This window comes from Babylonia areolata, chromosome 18 (assembly GCF_041734735.1).
Source record: "Babylonia areolata isolate BAREFJ2019XMU chromosome 18, ASM4173473v1, whole genome shotgun sequence".
Taxonomy (NCBI): Eukaryota; Metazoa; Mollusca; class Gastropoda; order Neogastropoda; family Buccinidae; genus Babylonia; species Babylonia areolata.
Window position 1 is genome coordinate 5,514,770 of NC_134893.1, and position 22,383 is coordinate 5,537,152.

Sequence of the window (22,383 nt, forward strand, 5' to 3'; positions counted from 1 at the left end):
CTCGGGCTGATGTCATCGGGGCCACAATACCTTCAACGATTTTATGAATGCTGAACGGTTACAAGAAGTCCGTGCATATTTTGGTTTAGAGATTATGCCAATAATCACATGATTGCATTGGCTGTTGCTCTTCAAGTTACATAGATTTCCATCTGTTCTTTCTCTCCATCATGATGGCCTTGTTGCTGGTTCTTGAGGTACTCTTTTATATTTCTTATGATTCCAGATCTTCCCAGACACAGGATTCACTGCCCTGGACAGGCAGGTGTTTATGAGCTAGCAGACAGACTTGCTGCGAGTGCAGCTAAAAAAAACAGCCTTTGACAGGCTCAATATAATGCTACCCCAGTGATATGGGTTTGAGATTGGCTCCTGCTCATCAGAGATCGTTCAGTGCACTCACATGACAACGCACAACAAAACTGAAAACAAGAAAAGGTGCACCAATTGAAGCTTTTATTTCCGGTTGAGCCAGTCTTGCAGTGTATTTCTCTTTTTGTCACAACAGATTTCTCTGTGTGAAATTCGGGCTGCTCTCCCCAGGGAGAGTGTGTCGCTACACTACACCGCCACCCATTTTTTAGTATTTTTCCTGCGTGAAGCTTTATTTGTTTTTCCTATCGAAGTGGATTTTTCTACAGAATTTTGCCAGGAACAACCCTTCTGTTGCCGTGGGTTCCTTTACTTGTGCTAAGTGCATGCTGCACATGGGACCTCGGTTTATTGTCTCATCCACACCTTACTGCCACAGCAATCCCATGAGAAGAAACTCAGATAATACAACCCCAATCCTTAATGAAAAGAGAGCCAACATATACAGTTAGAATGGGACAGTGTTTGTGTAGCTTAAAGAACACTTAGGAGTATTCAGGCAATATATGGCTGGAATAGAGTTTATTACTTCTGATGAGAGGGGGAGGGAGGAAGTTGCACAGACACTACTGTTTTTTCACCTGCCTTTTCTTCTTCTTCTCTTCTTTTTCGTTCATGGGTTGCAACTACCCACGTTCACTCGTATGTACACGAGTGGGCTTTTACATGCATGACCATTTTCACCCCACCATGTAGGCAGCCATAAACCTGCCTTTTCAACAAAGGCATCTCAAAATGTCAATATTTTCAGGCTAACATCTCCCATGCCTAACTGTCTCATTCTGTTAATGTCTCAGCACCAGTCCCAGAAGTCTGTAGGGTGCTATCAATGTTTTGTTGCTATAAGACAGACCACAAACCAGAGGAGACCTTGCACTGCCTCTGAGTTTATCAAATTCATGTTTATGGCCCAGCTGGTTTCCTTTCATGTTATATCTATGTGACAACCAGGCCTGAGAGATACAAAGATTTTGCATTGTTGGTCAGGAAATTTATTCAACAATATTCCCAAAGATAATCCATGAAATGGATGACACACACCGTGGTCCAAAGTCTCCCAATTTGAGACCATATCATACTAATTCTGGGTAGAGGCTTGCCGTGGGCTGAAAAAAAATCCAACAATCATATTTGACTCTGATGAAGATTGAACCTGCATCCTCCCAGTAGTCAATCTATAATGCTAACCACTTCAACACTAAAAAAAATAATAATAATAATGTGCATCTGATCAATGCAGACTTACAAAACAATAAAAATTCCTGATGTCCATGGTCACACAAACTCACAAACACTTGCTGTGAATAACTTCTTCAACCCCAACCCCCACCCCCTCCCTTTGCTGCTGACTGTGCATGAAATCTACAATCCATAACAATCACAAAACATGATTATTGTAAATCAATGCCAATTCTTGCAAATTCCTCACGTGTACCACCAACCATGAACATAGCCTTTATTTAGTGTCAGCATGTATTATGCTTTCCTTCATTTTTCCAAACTTTCATCCAAGAAAACAGGATGCCCATTCACTTCTCAACAAATTTTATTTCTATACATTCTTGAACAATGTCGCGTCAACCCTTCATTTAGTTTCACAGCAAACCAAACAGTCACATCCAAAACAGTATTTCTTTGAAATACAAAAATCCATATTGTCATTCCTGCTGAGAAAGAATTATCAATTTAAATCCACATAACAAAAATGACTTGCCCACATTCATTCCTTAAAATATTCTATCAATACAAATTATTTCTTTATTTGAGAAATAAATGCCTGTCTTCCTATTTCTTATAAAAAAAAAATTTTAAAAAAAGAATAAAGAAATGCATGTTCTCTGGATACAGAAAGGACGAGACAAACACTAATAATAATGATAGGTCAGTCTGACAACCCAGGTACACTGTCCGTTCATTTCAAATGTTTGTCTGTTCCACAAAACATTTTTTTTCTGAAACTCCTGATGGACCTGCGAACAAATTAAAGCCAATGCCACATGAGGACACATGAATGCCAAATAATTCCAGACTGGTCAGCCAATGTTCCAGACATATGAGGTATGATGTCAGATACACATTTTGTTAATGATCCCCCACCCCCCACACCCCCACCCCCACCCCACGTGAATCTGACACAACATCACAGACAAAGTTGGTCACATTTTACAAACTGTTTAAGGCTCTGCTACAAGGGCTGAGCAGATGGCACAGCATAAACAAATCAGTACTTCGTATAGAGCCAGTAAATCATGATTAATATCAAGTCACATCAAAGTTCATGGGAATTGTCCATCGCACCAATTATTTAACACAAATGGCACTGGCAACACCTCTTCTTTTTTCCAACTCTGGATTTACAATCCATTCACAACAAAATTATTTATCACTGTAACAATCTTTCAGTTCAACATGCTCAGAAATCAGCCTCCAAGCTTTACAGAGAGAAAACAGTGTTGTCAGAAGATACATTTATAAATTTTATATGATAAAAGTGTAGATGAACTTAACTTTGCTTGAACTTTCAGTAAAATTAATGCATCTGACACAAGTTAACCAGTTTAACTGCTTTTGAAACAAAATTCTTGCTGCACATGTCTGTAAATGATTCTGATTTTATGTTTGTACTTTCTTATGTACAATATTCTTAGTGATATAGTACACTTGGTAGTAAGGACGTATTCTATTCTTATGATGCTTCTTCACTGGAATAAAGTGTTGCATAAAGCAGAGATCATTGAAATTAAGTATCTATGATTCCTTGTAGTCTATCATTTATGCACATTCAAATTCTGGCAATGTTTTCTATTCACCAGTGATTTCTTCAACACACAACATTGCATAAACATTGGTTGGGATTTGTTTTTTTGTAATGCTTTAGGCGTTTGTACACCATGATGCAGTTTGAAACTTCATGTGGAACCACCAGTGTTGGTGCCATGATAGCAATAAAACATTTAATCAGTATTCCCACAACACATTTGTAATAAACATTCTACTTTTTCACAACTGAAACTGAAAATGATAATACTGCTTTTGAAAATAGTGGTCTTCCATTGTTTTCTCAACATTTGACAAATGTTCTGCAGCACAACCATCTGCCTGTAGCAAACAATGTTTTTCAGATACAACTCTTTCTTTCTTTTTGTTGGTGTTGTGAGAGTGTGGGAGGGTATGGGGGTGTGAAGAAGGTTCTAACATTCAAGTCATTTGATCAGTGTATATTTCTGCTTCCATCCTGTGTTTATTCTTATTTGTTTATCCAGCATGACAAAGCAAAAAGGCATCAAACTCAATAAATGTGCAAGCAAAATAAATTCCTATGCATTATAACAAACCATTTATATGAAATATGTACTCTGTTCAGAAACAAAGCAACACCTTTCATCATTTAGTGTTGCACTACATAAAACATAGTCTTCATTGTAAGTACACAACACAAAAATACAAATGAGGAATGTTTTTATCCTCGTAAGTTTTCAACTATGAAAACAAGAAAACTACTAACTAAATGACAACTGACATCGATCTCTATGGACAGAGATTTCCTGATTCATTGTATGAAACAGTTAAATAAACAGAATAAAACATGCTCAAAATTATTCATTTACTGGCTGCAAATTACTTTAGTTATGCATTTATCATTTCCTGGGGTTTTCACACTCAGTATGTACACTGTCAGTCACCAGGTACACATGCACTGTTTACCACAAGTACACACACACATACACACACACACACGCATGAACACCCACATGCACACACAAAACAAGTACACAAAGGCTAACACGCATCAGCAGGCACTCACCAACATGCTCATACACAAATACGTACATGCTCATACTACAGGAAAAGAGAACTCAAATGCACCAACAGTTTTGAGAGCCACAGTGTTGGAAGACTGCAGACTGCGACAAACCATAATCAACAGGACCAAATGAACAGTATGCATGGACAGCAACAGCAGTGCTGATTGACTTGGGGGTATGTCTTCAAACTCCTTTACTCCATTGTGGGCACAATTTAAATTGCTGATTCATTGGCAAAAAAATATGGATAATACAGCAAACCAACCCTGGTGAAAGAAAGTCATGAACAAATGGTAAAGCAAATTATTGGCAATATATAATGCAAATTTAAAAAATGGAAAAATAAATGCACACCTCTCTCAGAGTGCAATCCTGAGCCAGTCAGCAACCCCCAATTAGCCAGCAATCAGAGGGTGACCACCAGCCAGTCAGAGATCCCCAGCCAGCCAGCCAGCAGTCTTCAACCCACAAGCACCAGCAAGCAAGCGACTACTTGATGCCAATCAGAAAACGTCTGTCAACTAGTGATCTACATTCCTCACCTCAGCTGCCAACTGAACAGCCCTTGATAAAACATGTTTCACCAGAAGACATTGCATCTCTGACACCCCAAAATGGCCCAGTTTGATGAAGCGACTCTCTTTATTGGTTGCATCCAGAAGTATTAACGTCAAGCCCTTATAAAAACAGCCTGGTTGCACAGCTCTTCAAAGCAGCCAAGTCTTTTAATGACTGCAAGAAAAAGTCCCCACTGTCCCAAAAGCTTCCAAATCCAAAAAAAAAGGTACAAACCACATGAAAGGTAGCTCTCCAGATGCTGGAGACTAGCCCTGTTCTTTGTGTTGCAGGTCTGGCGCAGAAGACATGATACAGTGCCAGAATGAAAACTGCAAAAGATGGGCTCATGTTGCCTGCACAGCTGTTGCCTCAGATGGGACGAACATCTGCAAACTGTCAAGACTGAATAACAATGTTTCAGGCAGCTGCAATCACAAGATTCATGCCCTTGTTGGATTGTCTTTAGTACACTTGTTATTTTGCTTAGATTTGCCTGTTATTGAACTGTTCTTTCTCTTGCAATTAAGAAACGTGTTCCAGATGAGATGGAAGCCTGTCCTTTTCCTGTACTTTATTGCAGTTTTATCAATAGCCAATAATGAGAGACGGTTATGATTTGGAACATGATTCTAATGTGGGCCAAGTTGGCTTTGGAAATGACTGCAAAAAAAGAAAATGACTGAAACGTTATGTTCTGTACCTCTAAGCTTTTGCCAATGTGACTTTTCAGAGTTTATTTTAGAATGATTCAAAGTAATTGAGTTAATCTGTTGATTAAGTTTTGATATCATTTCTTCACACACACACACACACACACACAAATCATTATGGTCAGTGAAAGGTGTGGCAACAGGCAGAACTTTTGGTTAGGTTGAACTGTCAGACATATACAGCAAATTTGAGCAAGTGACCCAATACTTACTACTTCAAGGTTAAATCTGTCTGACCTGGTCGTCTAAACTGGGAATTTTCAGATATTTTTTGTTTCTTAAATAAAACCTTTTGATGAAAGACAGGCATTTTGTGTTGCCTTATATATGGTTCAGGTGAAAGGATTACAATAATTATCATCGTAATAGTGTTATATAAGGCTGAGAAAAATAATTAAATCCTTAAAGGGCTCAGTTTACCTGAACTTCCCCTACATACCCAGGTCACGTATTTTGCAATGACTATTATCAGGTGAAACACTGTCACGAGATAGAGTAAATACTCTTTGTGATGAAAATAATTTCTGAATAATAATTTCACGAATATCAAGCACAAAAAAAACAAAAAACAAAATTGTGTACTTCTATCATTTAATCATTGCTCATTTCCTTTTATCAACATCATCATTATTATTACCATGCAAACTTATCTATCAGTTCAAAAAGACACACCCATGTTCATGTGCACACAAAGGCACCAATACACATTTACTTAAAAAAGACATTAATTGTTGCTGGTTTCAGTGTTTTAAAACTATTTTGTTTTCTTCACTTTTCCTCTCTTTTACTTGTTAATATCCAACCAATGAGCACAGCTGTAGCACTGTTGTGAAATAAAAAATTTTTTTTTAAAGATACAAGGTCACATGGCAAGTCTCTTTTTTTCTCTTTTACTGTGTGCTCAAGTCACTTTTCTTACATACACCTTTAGCTATCTCGGAGAAAAAATAATACAAAACAAATAAAAAAACAAAAAAAATATATACAAACCTGCTGGCATTCTGAGAACTGTGAAATTCCATAATATCTTTATTGGAAGCCTGATTCTCTTTTTGTCACTCTTTCACTCATGCTTTGTTTCATATGTCAACTGTTGCATACATTCACCAACATATGTATCAAGCACTTTCTTATCATTAACCTTTTTTTTTCCTCTTTCATTCACACTGTTGACACACTCTCCTCAAGATTGTTTTTGGTCACTGTCCTTCTCTTTCTAATTTGACTGTTCGGGATACATAATCATTTCCCCCCTCTCAGTGATACACACTTTATTTCAGGCAAGCAGACACTGTCTTAAATAAAAACTTCTTAGTTGACAGTGGTTGCATTTCCAGAACACACTGCGTCACTTCCACAGCAAATATGCGAGATGCACTGATAGGTGTGCGCCCACTCATATATCATACACACACACACGCGTGCAAACATACATACACACACAAGACATGCGTGCACATGTTCAGACATTTGTGCAAACTCTCACATTCATACATGAGAATGCACGCATGGATATATGCATGCACGCACACCCACACCTTACACATAAACATAGGAAGCCAGCCAGCAGAGTGGGGGTAACAAAGACAGAGGTAAAGATGTTAAGGCCACACAGACTAGAACAGCGCCACACATCACGTCTCACTAAAACGGCAATCACACGACACAGGGACACAGGTCACACTCTGACTCAGTCCTACAGATACTCTCAAGCTGTTCTGGACCAGTCAAGAATTTGACCACATGGGACACTACCCTGTAAGGGACCACACAGCCAGTCACACATCTTCCAGAAGCTGACCGCAAGGAAATGGCAGTAGTCACACACACAATCTGCCTGTCCATGAGATTCATTCTCGCAGCCGCAGCAATTCCCCTGAGTTTGTGTCAATGCTGAAATTAGAACAAAAGTTGATAAATCAAGTACAAGTCTTTTTTTAGCACAAAAAACTAAATCTTTCCACCCCTAAAATCATACTGCACATGGCTTGGAATTGAGCATTCATCAAACACAGAATTATTACAAAGTATTATAATACAATTCAGAAAATCCCTGTAACATTCTTTGCATAAGTTCTAAGAAAATACGTGCAAGAAAAACATACTCTGTCAATCACTTTTCCAGCTATGCATCGAAAAGCTGAATGAAAAAAAACAAACAAAAAAAACCCCTCATTACACAGACCTAACTGCTGCTGTTGAATGCTGGATCAAGTCTTTATCTGTAGTCATAATGTTAGTATGCTGATATTACCTTGCCCAGCCATGACATAGCAATTAGGATGTTTCACGCTATTGTATTTTGTACCATGGAATCAAGTGTACATTTTAAAAACGGAGCTCAGTCTGACTGCAAGACATACAAAGCAAGCAATCAACCCAGCTGCAGCCCCACAGCCGACAGTCAGCTTGGCTTCAAGTACAGGGACTGACCACCATGGATGCCTGCACCATAGCTCAGGTGGTTGAGTGCTGAGCTTGCGTTCGGGTTGTGAGTTCAAATCCCAAATCATCCCTTCCTTTCCCTACCCCCATAAATGGCATTCTCACTGCCTGTCTTGATAGGTTGTCATTCTGGTGATGTCAGTGTGAAAGGGTCCCCTTTCCCTCTATTCAAGGATGATTATCTCTATCAGCTGTAGCATCCAAGGTATGTGTCAACATTAAACCCAGTGTCACCAAACCTTGGACTATTCCTGAAAGTGGTAAGATTATTAATACAAGCACAGACAACTCACCAGTCCACAAGATCTGCTCCCATGATGTCATGTATGTGATAAGAGATTCCTAATCGAGCCACCTTTGGCCACTGTCTTTGCTCCAAATCCTGAAAGAAAAAATAGCTTTAATCGTCTGTATGGATTTCATTTTTACCATGTCTTGATGATGAAATTTGGACCAAATGGCCTGAACTAAATTTGTTCTTCATCATCAAATATGACATGGATTTTGCTGTGAGGTGTGTGCATGTGTGTGCATGCATGTTTACATCACTGAGAGAGACAGTGAGCATGTGCCTGTGAGTGCGTGTTCATTTATGCAAACAGGGCAAACATGTAAGTTGGTTTTAAATTTACAGATTTTTTTCCCCACTATGACAAACAACAATCACCAATATTAGTGAACTGCAGTTCCCTTTCATCCGTCCCACCACTAAGTCACATAGTCCCACCACCCATCTCCTACCCTCATGTCCCCCTAAAAACAGCATCTAGCCATTGTGAACACAGCACCTACCCCCCAAACACAGCACCCCCACCCCCCACCTCCCCTGAACAAACCTACCCCCCAAAACAGCACCTGCCCCTGAACATAGCACCTATCCCCTAAACACAGCACCTACCCCCAAACACAGCACCTACCCCTAAACACAGCACCTGCCCCTAAACACAGCACCTACCCCCAAACACAGCACCTACCCTCCAAACACAGCACCTGCCCCTAAACACAGCACCTACCCCTAAACACAGCACCTATCCCCCTAACACAGCACCTGCCCCTGAATACAGCATCTCCCCCCAAACACAGCACCTACCCTCCAAACACAGCACCTACCCTCCAAACACAGCACCTATCCCCCTAAACACAGCACCTATCCCCCTGAACACAGCACCTGCCCCTGAATACAGCATCTCCCCCCAAACACAGCACCTATCCCCCTAAACACAGCACCTACCCTCCAAACACAGCACCTACCCCTAAACACAGCACCTACCCTCCAAACACAGCACCTACCCTCCAAACACAGCACCTATCCCCCTAAACACAGCACCTACCCTCCAAACACAGCACCTACCCCTAAACACAGCACCTACCCCTAAACACAGCACCTACCCTCCAAACACAGCACCTACCCCTAAACACAGCACCTACCCTCCAAACACAGCACCTACCCCTAAACACAGCACCTACCTCCAAACACAGCACCTACCCCTAAACACAGCACCTACCCCTGAAAACAGCATCTCCCCCCAAACACAGCATCTCCCCCCAAACACAGCACCTACCCTCCAAACACAGCACCTATCCCCCTAAACACAGCACCTATCCCCCTGAACACAGCACCTGCCCCTGAATACAGCATCTCCCCCCAAACACAGCACCTACCCTCCAAACACAGCACCTACCCCTAAACACAGCACCTGCCCCTGAAAACAGCATCTCCCCCCAAACACAGCACCTACCCTCCAAACACAGCATCTCCGCACAACACAGCACCAACCCCTCAACACAGCACCAACCCCTCAAATACATCACCTCATCACCTATAATAATAATAATAATAAAATGTAGGCTTATATAGCGCAGTACCCCCATCTCAGATGGGGCTCACCGCGCTTCACAATAAAAAATAATGAAATTTAAGACTAAGTGTCGTAAAATATGTACAGAGTCTACAAAGTTTAACATGACAATGGCTAAAATATGCATATGTAAGACTGACATCATAAAAGATATATATATACATATATATACACACATACACATATATATACCCCTCAAATACAGCACCTACCCCTCAACACAGCACCTACCCTGTGAACACAGCATCTAATCCCCAACACAGCAACTACCCCCTGAATACAGCACCTACCCGCTGAACACAGCTCATACACCCCTAACACAGCACCACCTACCCCTCTGAGAATTTCCTTGTATTTGGATTTCCTGATCATGGTAAGGAGGGCTTTGCGGCCGCGGGTGAAGCTTTTCATAAAGACACCGGCGTTGGGGATGGACAGCCACCAGCTGCCCACGTCCCTCACTGTCAGTATGGACGCCTTCACCAGCTGTCTGTACGCACCAACAACACAACACTCCTTCAATCGAGTGCCACCCTGGCCCAGTGGTAATGCACTCGACTAGGAGTAGGAAGCAAGTTTTCAGTTAAAGAGGTGTCAAAGCGTGCTGTCTGATCCATATGTGCTACACCAGTTCCATTATCTCAAGACGACACTGCATTTGGACATCCATATACGCTACACAACATCTGCTAGGCAGACGCCTGACAGTAGCACAACCCAACACACTTGTCAGAAAGGGCTTCACATCTGCTGAAAAAAAAACAACAAAAAAAGACATATAAAATCAATTATGAAGCAAGTGTCCATGTGTTTGAGTCCCATATAGGGACTGGGATTTTTACTCCCCCTCCACAAGACCTATAGGGGTGGTCTAGATGCTAGTCATTTGGATGAGACAATAAATTAAGGTCCCATGTACAACATGCACTTAACACGTGTAAAAGAACCCATGGTAACTAAAGTGTTGTCTGTGGCAAAATCTTGTAGAAAAATCCACTATGATAGGAAAACAAACGCTTGTTGGCAAAAAAAAAAAAAAAAAAAAAAAAAAATCAACTTCGATAGTAAAACAAAATACAACACTTGCATACAGAAAATAAAACGTAGCACTGCATTGTGTCGACATGCTCTCACTGGGGACAGCAGCCCGGATTTCATGTGAAATAACATGGAGTGATGGCCCAGAGGTAATGCGTCCGCCTAAGAAGCGAGAGAATCTCAGCGCGCTGGTTTGAATCACAGCTCAGCCGCTGATATTTTCTCCCCTCCACTAGACCTTGAGTGGTAGTCTGGGCGCTAGTCATTTGCATGAGACGATAAACCGAGGTCCCGTGTGCAGCATGCACTTAGCGCTCATAAAAGAACCCATGACAACAAAAGGGTTGTTCATGGCAAAATTCTGTCGAAAAATCCACTTGGATAGGAAAAACAAATAAAACTGTACGCAGGAAAAAATACCAAGAAAATGGGTGGCGCTGTAGTGTAGTGATGCGCTCTCCCTGGGGAGAGCAGCCCAAATTTCACACAGAGAAATCTGTCGTGATAAAAAGAAATACAAACACAAATTTCACACAGAGCAATCTGTTGTGACAAAAAGACAGACAATGCAACACAACAGAATTATCACAAAAGTTTTCACTTCTCTCTCTGTGTGGCATCACTCTCCTGTTACTGTCACCATTCAACCCACACATCATCACACCAAGACTCATTCTGTGAGAATCATGGTGTCCACAGTTCACAGTGAGATATCCATGTTACTTTGAAGCCACTCTCTGGAAGTGACCCTGCACTGACACTGAGTCAGCTGGGAGTACGAAGTAATGCCTGTTCAGACTAAACATACAATGGGCATCATTAACTAAATCCTTGCTGATAGCAAAAACTAGTTACTGAGCTGCTGGAAAAGAAAGTGAACTGATATCCCTGATTGCTAGGTGCAACTGTCCAGTTAGGCTGCAAAATTGTGGAGTAAAGATCCCCTCCAAATCATTCAAATTATGTGTCTGAAACCACATGTCAAAACAGAATCAAGATCTGCACAAAGTTTATCTAGGGTTTTCTATGTGATCAAAGCCACTCATGAGTCTGTCTCCTTTACTTTTCCAAATTTCAACTTTCATCTCTGGTCATGCACGCAGTTGGATCCGTAAAACGCTACAAGCAGGAGACATGGGCTACTGAAAACCTGGCATCCTGATTGTTACAATCTTATAAAACTTACGTGATTTCTGAGTCAGAAAAGCAGTAGATCTGGACCAGCGTGTCTTTGTCCAAACTGACATCTGTACTCTGGTCAAGGATGCGTTTGAGCACTTTGTCTGAAACAGAAACCAACACTGAATCAGCTTAGGACATTATCCTAACATCTAAACTGGACCCATGCTTTAGTTACATTATTGTATGATTCAATCCTGTTCCATCTTCTTAACCGATCCACCCCTCCTCTACACCCATTTCTCTCCCTCCATAAGAGGATTACGAACCGACAATGAGGCAGTCCACGCTGAGGTCTGCCAGGACTTTAAGGACATGGTTGCGGTAGTCGTCAGAAAACACAATACTGAGGGAGGAGGTATCAGGCCCCAGCTTGAACAACTTGATTTCTCCATTCGCTCGCAGTTCATTCTGCAACATGAACACAGCATTCTCTTGTCAAAATGATTAAGAACAGTAGTGAAATGCTTTTCTCCCTCCACTACAGGGGGCACAGAATGCTCTGCAATGTTCACTAGCATATAAAAGGAAATTTTCTATCTAAAATTACGTTTAAAACAGACAGAAAATACGAAAAAAAACTTAGCCGTATGGAGAGCACAGAAACTGGAGTCATGATGGCTGCTGGAAAAAGAGGGCGCTAACCAGGGGGACAAAGGGGAGGTTACCTACTTCCGGGAGGTTATCGGCCGTAGTACTTTCGTTTTCTCCGCACAGGCGGATAGTAGTTTGCACAGGACAGGAATGAGGAATGTCAGACCCCTGCCGGAGTCTGCACTAGTTGGGTCACGGTTAAGTATGTGTAATTAAAAAATGTTTTTAACACTCACACACACATACATACACACACATACACACACACACACACTTGCAGGAGATGCATTACTTATTAGAATACCTGTACCAAGACTGATGGTGATACCAAAGAATCAGGCTGCTTCAGCGAATCTGTCAATGATGATCTGGAGGTCGGACTCCTTACTTGCTATCAGGGCACAGTCATCAGCAAAAAGAGCCTTGAGGATAATCTTCACCACTGTCTTTGTTCTGGCACTCAGGAGGTGGAAGAGGGACCCATCTGTTTTGAAATTCAAGTACAGGCCATCATTGATGTCTCTCAGCATAGATGTGGACACAGGTGGAGAAGAGGTTGAAGAGAACTGGAGCCAAAACCCATCGCTGCTTCATGTCACTGGTGATTTGGAATGTATCAGGCACCTCTCTGCCAGAGAATACCAGCCCCGTCACGGCACAGGTGGATCAAGTTCACAAATTTTCTTGGGCAGCTTTCTTGAGTATTGTCCAAATCATATCTCTGCTGATGGTATCAAATGCCTTGGTTTGGTCACTGAAGACTGCATACAGGTCTAAGTTCTGTTTTCTGCATTTTTCATGCACCTGACGAACTGCAAAAATTATGTCAAACAGGCTGCAACATGGAGAGAAGCCACACAGAGCCTCTAGCTAGTTTTCCTCTGATATGACAGAGATCAGGCGGTTGGGGATATTACCCACCAATATCAAGACAGACAGGAAGAAAATGCCATGGCAGTTGCCACAGTCCGATATGCTGCATCCTTGAACACCTGAGGCATGTCCTCTTCCTCCTACATGCTGTTGAGGATACTGTGGAAGGTTTCAATGGCCAATGGTCCTGCTGCTTTAAAAATATCCACAGGGATGCCGTCCATCCCGTGAATTTTTCCTGAAGTGATCTGGCTGATGGCTTTCCTGACCGGGAGGGAATTACAAGTGTAAATACACCATACACATGGTTCACAGGATCGACAACAAAATGCACAGCCTATCACTCTCATACACAGAGCCAAGTAAGGGGCACTGACACAAGCTTTCATCCCAACACTCCAACAAACATCCTCACAGAAAGTAAGCAATGCACACCAAGAGACCCACTGACCAGCTGCCTGTCCACCAAAGTGCGATTCTTCACCACACTGTACAGCTGGTGCTTCAGCAGGATAGGGGGCAGGCGGTGCTCAAACTTCTCCACAGGAAACAGGCCCCGCAGGAAAAACAGTGCTGTTCTGGTATCACTGGCACTATCTGCAAATTATGCCCAGTGAAATGAACGCTAATTTCAGGTTTCACTATCCATAGATCAGTTTCAGTTTCAGTAGCTCAAGGAGGCGTCACTGCGTTCGGACAAATCCATATACGCTACACCACATCTGCCAAGCAGATGCCTTACCAGCAGCGTAACCCAACGCGCTTAGTCAGGCCTTGAGAAAAAAAAAAAATATATATATATATATATATAAGCTTACATAAATAAATAATAAATAAATAGATAAATAAATAATAATTATGATTAAAAAAAGGTAGTAGTAATGAAAATAATAATAAAATAATAATTATAAAAATAAATAAATAAATAAGACAACAATGATGATAAATAAGCAAATAAATGTAAAACATGAAGACACACGTTCACACATACACCGACACATGCATAACAGATATGCACCAAACACGCAGTTTCACAGATATGAAAGCAGTCAAATACATATAAACGTACATGAGCTCCAACACACACACACACACACACACACACACACACACACACAATTACCCTGCACCTCCTCTACCCCCCTCCTCCACACACTCATTTCTAGTCTATGTATCGCAGCTTCCACGGCACACACACACACACACAAACACGCGCGCACACACACACACACACACACACACACAGATGAACGCTTACTTGTACAAGCACACACACACGCGCCCATATCTCCCACCCCCAACTCCACTCACATATATACAAAGATATATATATAATACATAAGTTCCAATATCCTGTTGCTCCCACAGTGTAGGCATGCATACACTCACATACCTCATCCTCTACCCCACCTCCTCCCTGCACCCCCACCTCCCCCTCACACACACACATACACACACACACACATGCACAGAACTCTCCTGACACTTGTGAACACTTACACTTATCCATAGAAATAAATAATATGTCAGAGAACTTCTACATGACCAAGCTGTAGAAATACAAACAGTACACACACACACACACATATATATATATATATATATATATATGTCCATGTATGCATGAGCATGCCTATGTTTGAATGTGTCTATACATGTATGTGTGTGTGTGTGTGTGTGTATGTTTCACTCTGTGTGTGTTTCACTGTGTGTGTGTGTGTGTGTGTGTGTGTGTGTGTGTGTGTTTCACTGTGTGTGTGTGTGTGTGTGTTTCACTCTGTGTGTGCATGGATGCATGCAAGTGAACTTGTAAGCATTTGCCACACATGCTCGGTCACAAATTGTGCCTTTACTGACCTGCGATACCATTGGTTTCTTGTGAGGAAGAATCTCCGTTTGCCTGGCCGGGGGATACACTAGTCGTACATCTGCGTTTGGCTCTGAACAGCTCCGGCACCTGCGATCTTTTACGACTCATGGCTGACTTTCTCTGCAATGAGGCAGTCACATTCCCATTCACTACTGGTTGTTTTCTCACCAATCATGCAGTCACGTCTTTTAGTTTGAATACTGTTCAGTTTCACTTAAGCCTATAGTGTCCTCTCTGTGGTTAAATTTTCAGTCTGACACAAGTCTGCAATATTTGACTTCAGAATGAAGTGTCATCTTTAACAAAACTGACAAGAACTGATTCCCATGATTATCAGTAGGACCATCAACCATTACATATTAAAGAAGAGTGTTTTCTTCTCTTTTTTTCTTCTTTTTTTTTTTTTATTACACTCAAAAGTTTGTAGTTCTTCAGCTTATCTTGATAGTAACCACTTTAATGAACTCTTAACATCTGACCAGATTTAGTGTTAATAGATGTGAAGTATTTGTTCATGGCAGACTTAGTGGAAAACAAATTGAAAATACAGAAAGAGGTTTATTGGTGGAGTAAACACAGAGACAAACAGAGCTCATCAGACAGAAAGCAAGATGGATGGGCAGAATAATTTTTGCGGCGAGAGAAGACAATATTTTAAAAATATATAACGCTGGATAGATAAACTCAAAGCTTTTTTCTTATCCCTTTTCTTTCTCCTCCTCCCCTGTCTTTCTTGTTGCTTCTTTTCAGTCTTCCCTCTGTACTTGGTCTTATAACAAGTTACTACTCAAAACAGATTTACAAGACAAAATTTGTATTAAAAAAAACCCTGAAAAAAGTACATACATAACAAAGAAAATATCAAATAAAGTGTCTGCTTGTAAATGAGTTTCCATCAGCATTTTCTTTTTTTGTTCTTCTCTTTTTTGACCATTATCTGCAGAATCTTTTTTTTTTTTTTAATTACACAATATTTATTCAAATAAAGAGAGACATATTGTCAGAGAGAAACAGAGATGGAGAGCTGGGAGCTGGCGTCAGGGGAGTGTGGACAATTAGAACCAAATGAAGAACACTTGGTGTATATTTCACCAAGTGTGTGCACGCGTGTGAATGTTTGAGTGTGACTTTAATCTCTGTGTGTGTATGTGTGTGTGTATGTGTGTGTGTGTGTGTGTGTGTGTGTGAGTGTGTGTGTGTGTGTGTGTGTGTGTGTGTGTGTGTGTGTGTGTGTGTGTGTGTGTGAGAGAGAGAGAGAGAGAGAGAGAGAGAGAGAGTGAGTGAGTGAGAGTGTGTGAGTGAGTGTGTGAGAGAGAGAGAGAGAGAGAGAGAGAGAGAGAGAGAGAGAGAGAGATGCTGCCTAAAGAAGCATACACAAGTGATGTGCGAGTATGGGCTGGGAGGTGGTGACTTTGTTTTTCCATCTCCACCTCCCACAAAATATTTATCATAAGGTTCACTGTCCTTGGTCAAATTCATCACCAGAACTTGAAGATCAGAACTGAATGGTAGACACTGTTAAAGAGCAAGTATGGTAAATATTTAGTAATGAAGGATTTGTCTGATCTCAACAACATTTATCTGATAATTTACATTAACTACTCTGTGTGTGTGTGTGTGTGTGTGTGTGTGTGTGTGTGTGTGTGTGCTGCTGATGTCTTTCTGTTTCATAGTTATCTATCAGAACTTTTTTTCCAATCAAATAAAACCTTAATTCACGTGAAAATAACTTAATGACAATGGGGAAACGGACTATAAGTGTAATAACACGTGTCCGAATATTATCATATTGTTTTGGTTTCTTTGAAAGTGGTCATAACACGGTGAAATCGACCAAACTGCTTCTGCGACGTCAAGTTGATTGCAAGCAGACAGATGAAAATCAACTCTGTACGCGTGACTAAAAGACTCGTTCAGTTTTAACATAAGTGCTTGTATGTGATTCATGACAAGAAAACTGCACATCATCGTTCTATCTAACATCTGATAAAGATTGTGTGGCATAACCAAAAAGTTTTAAGTGCTTAATTTCCTGTTTTTTACCTTTATTTAGTTGTTTCAAGAAGACACGGCTCCCATCTTGACTCAACCCCAACGCTGATTGGTTTATTTGCTGAAGAAAAACCTTAACCTCACTCTCCTCGAACTTCCGGCATTCTTGTTTACGGGGAAGAGTCAAACGCTGTCAGGGACGCTGTTTTTGAACTACCGGTAAAATGAGATGACGGTTTTTGACTACTGTTTCCCTACGTGCACATACTTGCTGCCGGGCTTACCTTCAACAGACGTTTAAAGCAAGGTGAGGAACATTCATTGCGAGAACCCAAACGGCAAAGCCTTATCTGCTGAAGGAGCATGTTACTTCATGGCACAGTTCACAGGCATAGTGGATATCGACAGGCCATAATGTAGAAATATCTTTTTTCAAAACTCACATTATTGTGAATGAGTATCTGTTAACCCGACTCTGCATTGTTTTATCCTCACTGGATAATGATCAGCATCTTTTTTAATTCCCAGAACAGTACCACTTGCACTTGAAAAAGTTTGTGTGGTCATTACCAGTCGCCTTCATACTTACTTGACGTTTTTCTGTTTTTTTAAATGTCATAATGATTACATGACACACAAAAGCATTGGTATGAAGTTTATGCTGAACTATCTCAGTATCTGGATCTGTTGGATGAGTCCTGAATCTGTTAGTAAGAAATAAAAACGCAACGTGTATCGGGATCCATCAGTTATACAGCCATTTGAATGTACACATAACATCTTGCATGCTCATTAAATCCCATCATCATCTTCTGGAATGGAAGAACAGTTTGACTTGCCATTTGCTGATTGTATGGATGACACATATTCATACATCATCCCCAAACACAGAATGTGGACTTACTTAACTCACTCAGTACGGCCAATTCTATCTTCTCCTCTACACAGACCCCTCGGATGTCCAGTGGGTGTCTGAATGACCCAACCTTTAGCTTCCGTCGCCAGAATTGTGGTATTCTTTGTCAACATTCACCTCTTCAGTATAAGAGCCTTCCACTTGCAATATTTTGATGGTTGTAATTGGGGTGAAACGCTGTTAACGTCGTCTCTTTCGCTGCTAGTATGGAGAGAGTTAATGCTGGGATTTAAAGATGCCACATATGCACACACACACAAAGCACACACACAAAAAAAAAGCGCAGACACAGAGAAAGACACCCTGCAACCCTTGTCTGAGTATGTTGTATGATAACAGTGTGTATGAGTGTGTGTGTTGTGTGTGTGTGTGTGTGTCAGTCATGTTGTTTTTCATTAATCAGTCTTCTCCAATGTTTGTTTGAGTTGCAGATCAGAAACATAATTATGGAGAATTTTGTGCTGTATGATGAACTGGGTAAAGGAGACCACTCTATCATCTATAAAGGAAGACGGAAGGGCACTATCAATTTTGTGGCTATCCACTGCATCGACAAGTGCAAACGCCCAGAAGTGACAAACACAGTGAGTTCTTTTATTTGCGATTCACCAGTTGATATCCTAAACAAAGCAAGAAACTGTAAAAACGTATTTGTTTTTGTTTTTTTTGGGGGGGGGGGGGTGTCTCTTCATTGGCAAATTTTTTTTTTCCCACATTGTAAGCATCTTTTTAGCAGGATTCTTTTCAGGATTTTTCCCCCCAAATGGACCACAATTGAACAATAGTATTTAGCTTACAAAAAATTCAATTTTTTACCCATGATTAGCATTTACCATTTCATATAGGCTTAGTTATCAGGGGTGTGATTTTTTTCAAGTAGACACAAGAAAGAGTACACTTTTTTTCCTCTGGAAGTACACAAATTTTTGTAGACAAAAACTCAAGTATACTGTATAGATTTCAGGGCAGGCAATGTATCTCCGTAATATCTTCGTAATATTCGTAAAAGCTGTTGTTGACTTTTACAGTTATGGTCTCCATATTGTTTACTTGTCTATGTTGTGATAATGCACCTGACCAAATTTCTCCAGTTGGAGATAATAAAGTTATTCTTATCTTATCCTATCTTATCTTATCTGTGATAACTGTTTCTCCTGGGATCAGGTGCGGATGACCCATGACATCGACCACCCCAATGTGGTTCAGTTCCACGAGTGGTACGAGACCAGTAACCACCTGTGGCTGGTGGTGGAACTGTGCACAGGGGGCAGCCTGGCTGACATCCTGGCCCAGGATCACCACCTGCCTGAGACCTCCATCCGCGATTTCGGCATCCACCTTGTCACCGGCCTGCACTTCATCCACTCCACTGGCATCCTCTTCCATGACCTCAGACCCTCAAAGGTGCTGTTGCATATATTTATTATTATTACAATCCAAGGATGATAATTGCAATATAGTATGATTCATATTTTTCAAAACATTCACGTGTACACATGAAGAAAAATAAATCAACATGGAAAAGAAATTCTGTATCAATGTGAGTTTGTTTTTTCATGTATCTCTCACATTCTCACATCGCATTCCCAAAACCTTTTGCACACTTCAGTCTAAAAATGAGTCATAAAGATGAATAAATAAAATGATAAATTAATAAGCACTTTTGCTACAAACTATTCTTGTTTGGAGCAGGCACAAGAGGGTGTCGCATTATTGCATGCTGTTGACAAACGTTTTTGCATCAAGTCTTGATTATCCTATTGATCAAGGAAAACTATTCTCTCCCTTTCTCCAACAGCTCCCTTTGCAACAGAAAAGACAAAAAGACTTGATCATTGATTGTTTTTCAATTTTTTATTGTACGCAAGAAAATGAAACACAGTGGCAACGGTAGGAGTCAAGACTCAAACCCAGTTTTTCAGTTTTCACATCACAATAAAACCTGACAATGTAGTGTTATAAGATGAAGGATTATAAACCACACACCATAACTTACCTCACAGTGCAGTATTAAAATATGCAAACCGCATACCATAATTCTACTCATCCAGCGATATTTTATGATAATGACTCATCCCCGACAGAATGTGTGTAGATGACAAGAAAATCCTGTTGGAAATGGTGTGCCTGGTGATGACAGGTGTTGCTGGATGCCTCGGGTGTTCTGAAGTACGCTGACTTTGGCATGTCGAAAGTGGAAGGGGAAAATCTGGAGGAGCTGTTCTACAAGTTTGCGGAGGCTGGGGAGCACTGGAACATCCAGTCTGCTGAGGAGATGATGAAGCAGATCAGTACAACAGGTAGCAGCTTACTTCAATACAAGTACAACAGAATACCATACTCTGCAATTCAGTTCAATACAGCACAGCACAAGTACAACACAACACAGTACATCTTATCAGTCTGACTGGAAATTATGAGTGCATTCAGATGTGCTAGCCTGCAGTTGTGTCCAATATACATATGAACAAGACAAAGGCTGATTTTTTTTTGATTTTTTTTTTTTTTTTAAAGGTAAACCATATTGAGCTGAATCAAAGTGTGAAAGAAATGGAATACAGTAATTTCTTTTTCAATCTTTGTTTACCACTTCTTTATCAAAGTGAGTATTGTTTTCTTCTCTTTTTGCTCCCTGAATGCTGCTGCATATTATGGGTTCTTTAACCCTTTCAGTACTGCAAGGATTACAGCCAATACAGTTGGTCCCCACCATGAAGGATTTAGTTATGCAGCAGTAAGTTTTACATGATTTTACAAGGTTTTATTTAGTCTGTAAGTCATCTGTAAGTTTATGAATAGTTGTGCCCATTTCCTTATTTCTATATTGTTGCTCATAGTCCAGCCAACTGCACAGGGCCTTATCAGGACTGGTTTATGCTTAAGTTCAAACAACCAGTTTGATTAAATGACATTTTATACCTGAGCACTGCTCAGGTGAAGGGCAGACTGAATTTAGATATGTATCTTCGGCATGTGTGTATGCATGAAACAGATAAAGATGCTAGCTGACTGGTGTCCACATACGCTGACCCATAAGACAGAAAAAAAACAACCCTCCACCCATTCCCCACCAGATTCAAACCATCGATCCTCATGTTGGGACACATCTCTCTTCTCACTTGACTGTCATGCTCATGGCATCAGGAACAAATTTTCATACTTTGATTTTTAAGTTGTTTTCATGACTGGTGTGTTTCTGTTCCAGTGTAATATTGGCTGTTATGTCTTTTGTTGACAGGCAGCCCCACATACATGGCGCCAGAAGTCTTTCAAGGAGGGGAACATACCATCATGTCTGATTTGTGGGCCCTTGGTTGTGTCTTCTACGAAATGTTTGCAGGTGAGTGGTGGTGGTGCATTTGTCAGTGGAAGAAAGAGGCTGTTGGGACATGGCTTAGGGCAGATGTTGGCTGTGTTTATAAATGAAGAAAGAAACAGCATGTAATACATATGAAATAAAGAGATTTAGAATATGTTCAGGACTGAATGTTTCTTGCTTTGTACAGGCTTGAAACATTTTCAGTTTCTGAGCTTTCAGTTGCTGAATTAGCTGTTGTCCTGGACAGCATCCTAAAAGGGAACTTTTTCTCATTACTGATTCATGTGTGACAGAGCACAAAATCATTTGGAAATTTGTAGCTGTTTAAAAAATCTTGCTTTGAATTCTAACTTTTGTGTGTGTGTGTGCCAGCAAGCATTCACTGACACACATATGTGTGTGTTTTTGCCTGAATGTAAAAGGGTCTGTAAAAGATTAAATTTGTCTTTGTTGATTATAATGGAACAGCATTCTCTGCTCCGTGTATGTGTTGTGTGTTGAAGGCATAATATTTGCATGAAATTCCCATAATGAATGATGATGTTTTTTAAATGTCATAATCACTTGGGAGAGGGGGGGTGGGGGGGGGGGAAAGAAGCTTTTAATCCATTGAATCCTGGGGAGTTTTCAGTCTGGGCAGGCTTCCATGCCATACTGATGCAGAAAAAAACACAGAATATATGTTTTGCATCCAGAAATACTGTACAAGTTAGTTCCCTTTCTTTGTGCTTTATGCACGCATAACTAGGAGGCAAGATAGCACTGGTTCTTAGTGCTGCAGCCTTTGGGTCTGGTTAGCCTTTGAGAACCATCCCATCACCAACTGTCCTAAAACCCTCTTGACCCAAGAGA

General features: G+C 40.8%; 2 protein-coding genes across 3 annotated transcripts in view; one reads left to right on the forward strand and one right to left on the reverse strand.

Moving 5' to 3' along the window:
• Window positions 1-1,906: 1,906 nt before the first annotated feature.
• LOC143292387 (winged helix repair factor 1-like) lies at window positions 1,907-17,407 on the reverse strand. The gene is made up of 8 exons (XM_076602610.1): window positions 17,348-17,407; window positions 15,292-15,424; window positions 13,886-14,031; window positions 12,237-12,378; window positions 11,975-12,071; window positions 10,084-10,240; window positions 8,185-8,273; window positions 1,907-7,339 (listed from the first exon to the last, which is right to left on the reverse strand). The coding sequence occupies exons 2-8, from the start codon at window positions 15,410-15,412 to the stop codon at window positions 7,297-7,299; spliced, it is 795 nt and encodes a 264-aa protein (XP_076458725.1). The 5' UTR covers window positions 15,413-15,424; window positions 17,348-17,407; the 3' UTR covers window positions 1,907-7,296.
• Window positions 17,408-17,461: 54 nt separating this feature from the next.
• Window positions 17,462-22,383, forward strand: part of LOC143292388 (serine/threonine-protein kinase ULK4-like) — a 46,706-nt gene continuing 41,784 nt past the window's right edge. For both annotated transcript variants that reach the window (XM_076602611.1, XM_076602613.1), the window contains exons 1-5: window positions 17,462-17,603; window positions 18,644-18,796; window positions 19,377-19,616; window positions 20,353-20,512; window positions 21,451-21,552. In XM_076602611.1, the coding sequence (XP_076458726.1) occupies window positions 18,659-18,796; window positions 19,377-19,616; window positions 20,353-20,512; window positions 21,451-21,552 (640 nt within the window). In that variant the 5' untranslated portion in view covers window positions 17,462-17,603; window positions 18,644-18,658. The remainder of the gene's footprint in view (window positions 17,604-18,643; window positions 18,797-19,376; window positions 19,617-20,352; window positions 20,513-21,450; window positions 21,553-22,383) is intronic.